Below are 12,078 nucleotides of genomic sequence, written 5' to 3'. Positions count from 1 at the left end.
TCTACCGGACTAAGATTATTCACGGTTCTAGGCTATCTACTATACTAAAGATTTTTTTCCTACACCTAACACTGATTACTTTTACATTTCCAACAAGGTTGGGGCTATTCTACCTTCACATAAGATTTTTTTTTCTTTGAATTCACTTTTTACAAGGCTTTTTTTTGCTGTCTATATGGCACACTACTTTCTATCTACGCTACATTAAATGAATAGCTCGAAAATGCAACACATAACTCTATCTGGACATCTAACACTACATACAAGAACGATTTAAAACACACAATATTGGGTTTACCATATTCACTGGTAACATTAAAACACTTTCACTATTGGGATTTTTGAGTTATCAAAGTTATTAAGAAGTAACATATGTAAATTCACATCTATTTTACCACCTTCGAGTCTTTAGTGTACTCCATCCTTCTGTTGTAAATTATTGTCCTTCACTCTTTTTGTCTTGGCAAAAATTTTGAAGCATTTACGTTATGGTTTCTTCATGGAACAGTTCGAGCCTGATTGTGTTCACACGACAAGTTAACTGGGAAATGATGATTCCCACTACAGGTGTTGGCATATGCTATCAGGGTTCATTCTCACCTGCTTTTTTTTTGATAGTTCATTGGGTGCCTTATCATTAAGGGGTCGAACACTGGGCGTGCGTTTATTTTCTTCTCAGCATATCCTTTTTAGGATATTTTGAGGCACATAGAGAATATTCTCGCGTAAAATTATTCATCTGTGCCTTTTATAAAATTGTTAGCTCATGGTTTGCGTCGATTAACCCTTGAGGTGATTCCTAGGTTAATCACGGGGAATTAAAGTTTTGATTTGGAACGGGTTGTCATCAAACTATAGTGACTCATTAACATATTGTCTTTAACTTCAACTTCAAATATCTTCGAATATCATTTAACTTCAAATATCGTTAAATATCATTTAACTTCAAATATCATCACTATACAGTTAAATGATTCTGGGGTCAATAATGATTATCAAGGGCGATATTTCTGTATTTATATCTTGCACTGATCGATGGGGTTCTCAGAACTAAACTTCAAATTGTCTTTAACTTCATTTTCAAATATCTTCAAATATCATTTAACTTCAAATATCGTTAAATACCATCTAACTTAAAATATCACCACTAAACTGTCAAAGGAATCTGGGGTCCATAATGAGTATCAAAGGCGATATCTCTGTATTTATATCTCGTGCCGATTGACGGGTTTCCCAGCATATATTTGATTATATGGTTCGATAAGCCACTGGACACTGAGAAACAAATATAGTGTTACCTGATATTTAATATAGTTTGTGATTAAAAAAACAATGATAAAAGGTATCTGTTGCTTTTGTGGACGAAGCTTGGATGAAAATTCCCTGGAGTGTATGGTGAGTGCTCTTCGTTGGTTGAGATATGATGAAAATAGATGCTACTAGGCTGTATCTGTACTGGGCGACTTATTGTAATGCTGAATATCCAATGTGTCCTTCCACTTCCTGTAATAAAAATAACGAGGCAGAATCACACGTTCTTTGAAGTAAATGCTCATAGTACAAATAAGTCACGCATTAATTGGGTACATGAAGCCCACGCTACGAGACTGAGTTAAATAAATACATCAATATTAGTACTCACAACGAAATTTTTTTTTTATAACAAAACGACATAATTCCCATTGGGAAATTCAATACATACAGGTTTCTTCGAAGTTGTTATAGCCCAACGACGTTATAAAATATCAATCCTTTAATTTTAAGTGTGGTCTCTTATTATACTTTCTAATATACACTACTAAATACACTTTATTTTAACTTCTTTCCACACTTAGTTAATTTTACATTAGATTTAAAATAATCCTATAAACAGAGTGTATGCTACATGGTTAATTTTGAGGTCTAATTTTACAACTCATTTCATGCCTGCATTGTTCACGCATGTCCGTGCTGTTTAAGAAACGCATATTACAGCGTCATAACCACACGGTTTTACGTAAACGATACTACAATGAGGGAACAAGACATAACAAGGACGAGTGGAGACCTCTATACCCACTCGTTTTCTAATGTCTTCGCTATTTCTTGGCTTAGACGTTCTCATGGGGCTCCGGGTTTAACCTCTGCATTTCAGCCATTTCCCTGTGTTCTTCTCTTGGTTTTCGTCTTCTTAGTCTTAGGATTTTTCCGTAATTAAAAGTCAATAGGGTTCTTATGGTCAGGGAGGTTGTGAATACGAAACATACGGCCAATAGCATGTTCCACCAGAAATTGGTCGATTCTTTGAGTTCATTCGTGTTTCTTTCTAGTCTTTTTACTTGTTGAAACAAGGTCTCGAAGGGTTTGGGGTCCAATTTCATAAAGATCTTCCATGCGTCATGGCGAGCTAGCAATGAATTTTCCTGCTTGGATATTACTCCATGTTTTACAATGTCTTGGGCCACTGCGTGAACAACGAGGATTATGATGATATTCTTAAGCCTCGTCTTATTTTTTGTTTCTAGAATTAATTTACCATTAATTTTACCCTTTTTTCGCAAAATTCTTTTGTTTACTGTTTTGTTATTATTATGTTTTTTTTTCAAAGGCACTATAATTTTTTACTTAGGTTATTTCTTATTATGAAAGCATTTTGTGGAATTGGCCAAAGAAAACTGATTTGTAGGCGTAAAACAGAATAAATATTTTTATGATTAGATAGGTTATGGAAGTAAAGTTGGGACTTCCAAGCTTTATTTTGGTTGTTATATGCCTTTATGACCGGTTGAGATATACCTTTAAAGCTTAGTTAATAATCGCTATACAATCTAATTTTGCATTATATTTTTCGAGTAAGCAGCACATAAATAAGTAAGCTAGAAGCACATAATTATACTTTTATCCTATTTTTTTTTTAACTTGTTCCCCTAAATTATATTTTATTAAATATACATATCAAAAGAATCGCCTTTTAATGCTGATTCTAAATATGTGTAATTTAATTAGTTTCACTGCACCTATTTAAAAGTTACGTGTCACCTATTAACGCCCTGTGTAATTGTTTCTGTGATAAGGTTTCTGTTGGCTTTCTAGGCACAATCGTTTTGTTGAATAATTGGGATATGAGGGTCTACTGGCTTCACTATGGCTGATTTCTAAAATCAAATTGTATTTGTCTGATATAAAATCTATCTGATATTTGGCTAAACTTAACTGATGTAAAATCAGACTAGACTTAATGATGAAACGCCATTGAGTAGCTGTATGAGTGGACCAGAATTAACAATATCAGCTATCCCAAAATGATGCTTCGCCTTCTCTGTTTGTCCTAATGTGGGCTTATATTCTTTGTAAACAAGCATGAACACTGGCTTGTTTTACATCTACATGGCTCTAAAGCAGCCATGGTTAAAAATTCAAATTCGAACTTTCTTGTGACTCATTTTGCGGAGCTAATTCAGAATTTGAATTTTTTTTAACACCATTATTCAGATGAAGGCTATCTGTGTAGGTAAAGGAGACCCTTTTAAGACCTATCCCCATGCCTCCATTTTCTGTGATTAACGGTTTCTTTTGCCGAATTTCTCGCCTTATGCAGAGTTCCAGTCACAGCTGGGTAACAACTCTTTTTTTTGCTTCCTTCCGTGACTTTTGCTAAGCTTCCACTTTTGTTTTCTTACTTATTGTTACTTTTCTCGTTTTTTTTCATCCCTTTCCTCAAGTACTTTAATTATATATTTATATATCTTTTCCTTCCCTTTGCTTTTCAAAACACAAGACTAAGCTGGTATTTGCTAGATTTAACAAAGGTAATTCTATTACTTATTATGTCGGAAGACACTATATTTTAGAGGCATCTCTACTCTTAAGACACTCGGAAATGGTAGCTTCTAACATATAGTTGTTTGGGTCACAATTTATGCGCTTCCTCTGCTAAATTGTAGCAGTGTTATCCTTGAACAATAAGTTTATAGCCTGTACCTGTAGTTAGGCTGAATTAAGACCCCATTTGCTACTATTATGCCTAAAATTCTTCCGTTTCTACCACGTTTCATCAGTCCAGCTAGATTTTGTTTTTCTTTACGTATTATCTTTTATTTGTTTCTTTCAATTCACGGTACAAATACTTTATTATTTAGTAATATACGGCAGTACTACTTTGCATTTATTACTAACACTAAAAAATCTACTAATTACACACTTGCTTCTACTTGTTAAAAACTGAATACTTTTTTTTTTCATTTTACAATTCTTCAATGAGCCTTTTCTCCATTTTTCTATTGTACCCAACTATTTGAGGAGATACAAATTTATTTCTAACAGCTAAAGTTAAAGCAAGCTGCTCAAAGTTTTGCTAAATCGAGCATTGCTAAAAGCGAAGTCCATTTTCCTTCCTCTTTTGACAAGGCTATTTCTCTTTCAATATACAATTTTATTTAGTCTACTCGATTAAGTTTTCCCAACTTACACCAGTTAAAACTTAAAGAGAATAAAAAAATAGTATATATGTATACAAGCATTGAATCAACTCAAAATAAATTTATTTTTTCACTTAACCTATTTTGGGGGAGGCTATTATCTCCTATGAGATATCTAAAGGGTTTCCCTGTAGCGGCTTAGCGGCAATAGGCCTAATCACTTTACTTATATGTCTGTATTGTTCCTAATAATTAAATTCAAATTACAAAGTTTTCATAGCCTAGTTAGTTCGCCAGTTTTCCTCCAATTTCCGACTGTGCCATTTGTAGCGATGGAAAAATTCGCATTTGTAGCGATAAAAAATTAGGCTAGCTATACTAAATGTGGTACTAAATACTGACCGCGTCAAAGGCAATATTATGCCCAACGGTCGTGAACTTACACCTTGTAATTTCCCGATAGTGCCGCTTATAGCGCTAAAGATTGTGTCAACTAGGCTAGCACCGCCCTCAATTAATGGGAGAAGATAGAATATATAGACATATAAATGTGGCCTTTTCTTTTTTTTGAGCTATCTGGATATCCGATTCCCTGGGAAAGTTACCTTGGAGATATGCGAACTAATTACCTATTATTAGACTAGATCCAGACATATAAAATGAAATAAACACAGATAAAAAAAAGCAATAGATTTATTGAACTTACATATTTAGGTGAACAGCAGTGGGTCACTCCAAATGACAATAACGGTGACCGAGATAAAACATGAAAGAATTTAAGACTTCTATCTGAATGGTCCTGATTCTACATTACGAATATCCTCAAAAAGCACTTCTACCCCACTATCAAACATAGCTCATCTGTCTTGCGCTGTAAGAACTGGCTCACCTTTGGCACGAGCGGACTAAAGATGTATACCCTTCGTCCAATAAATTGTGTTTATTATTTCTGCTGATTCAAACGTTCAAAAGGTTCTTATAGTTTAAACTTCATTAGAAGTATTATACGTAGCATATTTTTTTATTACTCACTCTCTTAGCGAAATCTAAGGCTTGGATAGCGCCGTTCTTTGTCTGGGGGTGGCTGCACTTTTTCTTTTTGCTGATTACGAACTTTTCATTTTTGAAAATAGATTTAACTTAATTAGACGAAGTCGGAATTATCTTTAAAAAAAAAGTGTTCTTGTATTTTAAATACATTGCTTTTTACTCGCGGCACACTGGCCTCTGAACATTCCCTCTATCAAACAGTTCACAACCAACTCATTTCAGGGAAGGTCAAGTTTCCAACACTCTTGATCTGGTTATTCTCAGTAATTCTGACCTTCTTATTGAGAATGACTGTGCCTGTTGGTAATAGCAACCATGTTGTAATTATTTTTAAGTTATTTTTACTTACTAAACAACCTTCTTCTAAGCAACAAAAACATGTCAACTACAAAGTAGTTTCCAAAAGACTTGCCAATTTCAACCAGAAACAGCTTATTACTGACAATATTGATAAAAATAGGAACAGAAATTTTGCATGCTGAAAAGTCTTGCACTAGATTTTTTGGACATAACAGGCAAAAGGTTTACCTTTTTAACTACCAAAATAAGTAAGTTAATCAACAGAAAACACCAAGCATGGAATTGCTATAGACAAAAGAAGCCCACAGGAAATTATCAAGTCTTCAAAATGTTTAGTAATCAGACAACCAACAAAATAAAGGAGATGAAGAGATGGTTTGAGAAAAAATTTGTTGAGGAAGTTAATGATAATCCAAAATCTTTCTGGCATTATGCCACTCAAAAATGTAGCATCAGACGCAGAGTCCCAGGTATCCTGAACAATAGTCAATCAGTTGCTGATCCTGAGCTGAAAGTTGAAATTTTCAACTAACAATTCTCATCTGTTCTTTCCTCCAATTCCAGTATTGTTTATCCTGCACTTCCTTTATATGATGTATCATATTAGATGGAACCAATTATGATTCCTGAGACAATAGTTCTAAAAAAAACTTACATCCCTCAAGCTGAATGAATCTGCTGGTCCAGATGGCATTCACCCACATAACATACATGAATGTTGTACAGTTTTGTGTCAACCTTTTTCCCAACTGTTCAGGTTATCATTAAGTCTTTCCAGACTACCTCTGGATTGAAAAACTGCATATATCATACCTACGTTTAAAAAAGGTAGAAAGGAACCTGCTGAAAATTATCAACCCATTAACCTGGCATCAGCAGTTGTTAAGGTTCTTGAAAGAATAATCAATTCTGCAGTTGTTAAACATCTTGCAGCAAATAATGTTTTGCAGAGTTTGCAATATGGCTTTTGTTCAGGATGATCTGTTAATACCAATCTCCTTGAATCATATGATCACATCACCAAGTTGCTTGATATGAGGGTGTCTGCTGACAAAAGATCATGCCCTTCTACAAAATAATCTTTAACTGCTTGATCAATAGGCTGAGGCTTGGCTTCTTGAATTCAATGTTGCCAAGTGCCATATCAGTCACTTTGGCAAATTGAATCCTTGTTGCTCTTATTTTTCTTAGGCCACCCACTCTCCTCTGTAAATAATGAGCAAGATCTTGGTGTCAATATTGACAATGAACTAAAATTCAGTACTCATGCTAAGAAGTCTGCTGGTGGTGCTAGTTTAACTATGAGACTGATTAAGCATGCTCTTTCCACTCATTCCCTAAAGTCATCAGTCTTATATATAAGGGACTTTTGCACCCTAAGCTTGAAGTTGGGATGTCATTTACCACCCCATATTAAAAAAAAAAAACATAAAAGTTCTTGAAGATGTACAGAAACATGCCACCAAAGCAACATCTGGTTATAGTATTTACCCTGATGTCCAAAATGGAACGATGTTTAAAACATTATTCACTTGGCATTGGAGAGAGGCTTGGGTCAAGAGGTTAAGGGCTTGGACAAATCTTGTGCTATTTAACTGAAACATTCAAGAGTTGATGTGTAATCATTTCTATTTTAGGTAAATTTTTTGTTACATTGACTTACAAAAAAAGTAAACATACCACTTGATGCCTTTTTTTATGCTCTTTCCAAATAATCAAATAATCATGCCTTCCACAAATAATAATTTTTGTCAGAAATGAATTTTACCCCCACCCCTATATATGCCAATTCAGGGTATTCATTTGCACATTAAGGGGGTGGGGGCAAATTTTATTTCTGTTGTAAATGAGAGGTAAGTTTAAACTTTTCCCCCACCCCCCTAATGTGCAACCCTGAATTGGTATATACAGGGGTGGGGGGGGGGGTTAATACAATTCATTTCTGAAAAAAATGATTATTATATTTGGAAAGAGAATATAAAAAGGCATTGAGTGGTATGTTTAATTTTTTTGTAAGTCAATAATATGAATAACAAAAAATTTTCCCAATTTTAGTGAGTTTGCTTGTTTCATATTGTTCAACACACTCCAGCACCAAACAAAATATGAAATTTATTCTGGTTTAGTTGGTGAAATCTGCTTTACATTTCTAAAGAGGAGTGCAATCTTGCTATTAATATTCCTAATCTTGCTTGTAGTCCAGCTGAAAAACTGGAAGTATGTTGCCTAGATCAAGACTCAAAGAAAAGCATGCTTTGATTAGAATTCTATAAAAAATTGCCCTTTGCAGCTGATTCAGGAATGATACTTAATATTTTCCTTGGCCTTTAAAATATTATTTTGAATCAATTTGATTCCAGTAATGAGAATTTGAAAACAAATTCCTAGGAATTTTTAAAAAGATCCAGACACCACTTGAAAATGACATCATAGTAAAACTGAGAACATTTAACTAAATGTTCAGTTCAACAAAAGTTTTCAGTAAAACTGAAGACTGGAGAACATTTTTCTCAGTAAAACTGAGAAAACATATCTGGAAATTGTTTTTTTTAAATAACATTTTAATATTAGGATTAAGGAAAATAATAATTACTATTCCTGAATCAGCTACAAATGGTATTTTTCCCACTAGACAGTTTCTTTTACAAACATATTTTGGTAAATTTCTAGGTGGCCCTATAATTTAGCTAGGATGAAAGTGAAAACATCATTTGATGCCTTTTTTATGCTCTTTCATAATTCAATAATTGCTTCTGGAGCTAATTGCATCTTCAGCCCTTGAAGGGGCCCAAAAGGTATTTCATTTTTGTAACCACACAAAGAAGTTATAACCTAGGGTGCATTCCATGCCAAGTGATTATAATTAATGATGATAAGAAGCATGGCTTAGTGACATTTTTGGTGATTAATCTTTATTAATTATGTTCTGGATAAGGAATGTCCCATTTAGGCAAGTATTTTAAAAAATTGAAAATGTTAGGGTATATAATTGACTGATAATAAAAATTTTAATTCCACCCTTGTGCACAATTGACTTAAACACATGTAATTAGTCTAGCATGATTGTGGGAAGGTGCCCAATGGATATTCTTCACCCTATAAACTTTGATTTAGCAATGTTATGAGGCTCAAAACTAGTGGCATGATTTTGTTGAAATCCTTGGGATATGGCAAAGTTGGATTCAATTTCCCCAAATTAGGTGAAAATGACATTGAAAACCAAAAACTGAGTCATGTAGCACCTGAAAGGCAAAACTATGCTAATGCAAACTGAGCCGTTTCTGTGGATGGTTGAATTATACATGCTTATCTTAGTTGTGAAGAATCCAATTTTCAATTGGGTGAGGGGGGGGGGGGGGGGGCTGGCAGTTAGACTGGGATATAGGAGGCAATTACCCCCCCTGGAAATAAACAGCTGGAATGACAGAATAAAAGTCAAACAAGAAACAATCATTTTGGAAAGATTTAGCTCTAATCCAAGAAGATTGGTTAATGCTGCAGCTTACTGATGAGTTTTGCCCCATCTCTAGGGGCTGTTCCAGCTTTGACAAAAAGTTACTGAAAATAGATCAGTGAATCAGTCTATCAATTGCAATATTTTATGCACAGAAATTTATCGACTTTCTATTTGGCTAAGAATAATTATGTCCAGGGTTGCCACCGGTGACACTTTAGTGTCAGTTTTTAATGGCACTTTTCGGGACACCTGACTTTTCGGGACACCCTTAGGACACTTTTTAGCAAAAGTGACATTTTTTTGCTAAGTGTCACTATTTTATAAAAAAAAGAATTTTTTCAGACAAAAAACCAGAAGAAACACCGACAATGTAGATAGCCTATACATCAATATACAATTTCTGTCAGTTAAGTTTCTTATATTGGTTTTTATCGGCATTGAGCATGCCTTGTTTGACGCATCTAAAGATATTAGCGGTTTTTTTTTATCTTTCCTTGTCCTTTTTCGGTGACAATTGTTAAGGGAATAGAATACTCTTGGTTTTCGGAATTTTGTTCAGAGAAGAGTGTTCGAGTTATTTTCATCAAAAGGATAGTTGGATTATATTAAAAATGCTAGGAGGATACATTTATGAAAATAAAAGATCGAAGTATTTAGGACGTTTCTTCGTCTCTATGACTGGAGAGCTATACTTAAAAAGTAAACTCGTATTCCTAGTAAGTGTGTTTATTAAGGCTAGCCGATCATCGATTCTAGTTACGGATACTGAAGAACATAGAAGATCGGGTTTGCGTCCTGTATAACTGAATTCTCTACCCAACCTTAATGCCTGGATATAGGCTAGCTCTCTATTCAGTAAATTTCTCGCAGTTCATATTATTGACTTACGAATAAAGTAAACATACCACTCGAGACCCTTTGTTCGGCACTTTCCATATTGAGCTTTTCTAAGGCACATTAGAGGGAGGGGGGTAAAGTTTAAAATTACCTCTCAATTAAATTAGAAATAAAATTTAACCCCTCCCCCTGCCAATGCAAATATATACCCTGAATCAGTATATAGAGGGTGGGGATAAAATTCATTTCCGACATATATGATTATTATATTTGGAAAGAGCATAAAAAATGCATCGAGTGGTATGTTTACTTTATTCGTAAGTCAATACTAATGAATGTTAAATTTGGGTTCAGGATGAAATTATGATTCTAAATGTAGGCCTATTTCTTAGCTATCTCATTAGTGACTTAGTCAGAAAATTTACCCAGAAGAAAGGGTAGACAATAAAGGTAAAGTGTACGGAAAAAAAAGATAGGAAGAAAACAGAACTTTAGAATTACATTCTTCATTCAGTGTTGATGCGAAATAAGCTTCAATAATTTCTAAGGGAAGGCTTAGTTCAAAGACAATTTTTTAATGCATATACTACTACTACTACTACTAAGAACTCATGGCATCGCGAAGCTTCCTGAGACCAACACAACTACGCACGCTCTCAATCAAATCAAAGCCTCCCTCTTTACACTTTCCCAGGAAGTTCCCATTTCCATATATATATATGTATATATATATATATATATATATATATATATATATATATATATATATATATATATATATATATATATATATATATATATATATATATATATATATATATATATATATATATATATATATATATATATATATATATATATATATATATATATATATATATATATATATATATATATATATATATATATATATATATATAATATATAATATATATATATATATATATATATATATATATATATATATATATATATATATATATATATATATATATATATATATATATATATATATATATATATATATATATATATATATATATATATATATATATATATATATATATATATATATATATATATATATATATATATATATATATATATATATATATATATATATATATATATATATATATATATATATATATATATATATATGATAGTTAATGAAAACAATCATTAAATTGATTAGACAGTCGTAACTGTCTTTCACAACAATGTTCATTTTTCTTCTGATCAGTTTCAAAGTATATAGCTTTATTTGTTTTTGCTTTGAGATTTAAGTTTCAGTGTTCATAAATGAGTAATAATTTTTATGTAGTCCACTTACGCCGAAATTTGGATCTAAAATCAAATTAATTTCTAAGGTTTATAACTTTTGACAGTATAATATGTTTATAGGGAGGTTTTATGTAGCGTGATAGTTTAAAATGAAGATCTGTATAACAAAAGATCCATTATAAGGTTTCGATGATAATTAAGTACTATGTAAAGGATAGACCCAAAGACCTTAAGTTCAGCAAGTTGTAAGACTATGAAAGCCAATTGGAGGAGTGCCATAGGAGCTATCCTTTAAGAAGAGACCCTAGTGTCTGAAGAGATCCTAGTGTCCATGATGAATTTTATGACACAGTATGAGCTAACGGAAATCTGAATACAGACACAGTGTTAGGCCTACTGTTACAAAATTAGTCTACGTTTTTATGATATTGAGCAAAAGGGCATATAAGTCAGGATAAAAAGAAAAAAAAGGAACAAGTGAATAAAGAAACTACTTGTAAAAATTGAGGAAAAAAAAGTGAAAACCTACCCAGTGTGTCACTGATACTACTACAAACAACTCACTGCAGCACTAAGCCACCTGAGGCCAGCACAGTTGAGCACGCTCCTCCTTCAGCCAAAAAAAGCTCCACTCTTTCAATCTTCCCAAGAAGGTCCAATTTCTTTTTAATCCTTCCATATGGACTCCCCCTGTCCCATTCGGGGACGAGCTGTTTTTTGTTTGACCCCAAATAAATAATCAAAAATGACAAT

General features: G+C 33.1%; 1 protein-coding gene across 1 annotated transcript in view; it reads right to left on the bottom strand.

Annotated features, from left to right (window-relative positions):
- The window catches only part of LOC148940988 (putative methylthioribulose-1-phosphate dehydratase), a 42,169-nt gene extending 32,807 nt beyond the window's left edge, over positions 1 to 9,362 (bottom strand). Inside the window, exon 1 of the mRNA XM_089104765.1 lies at positions 9,254 to 9,362. Coding sequence (XP_088960891.1) covers positions 9,254 to 9,271 — 18 coding nt within the window. The 5' untranslated portion in view covers positions 9,272 to 9,362. The remainder of the gene's footprint in view (positions 1 to 9,253) is intronic.
- Between the last annotated feature and the right edge of the window lie 2,716 nt (positions 9,363 to 12,078).

This window comes from Artemia sp. Qi Xiang Cuo, chromosome 19, assembly GCF_049724085.1.
Source record: "Artemia sp. Qi Xiang Cuo chromosome 19, ASM4972408v1, whole genome shotgun sequence".
Taxonomy (NCBI): domain Eukaryota; kingdom Metazoa; phylum Arthropoda; class Branchiopoda; order Anostraca; family Artemiidae; genus Artemia; species Artemia sp. Qi Xiang Cuo.
The sequence above is the reverse complement of the archived record's forward strand: the minus strand, read 5'-3'. Positions and strand labels throughout refer to the sequence as shown.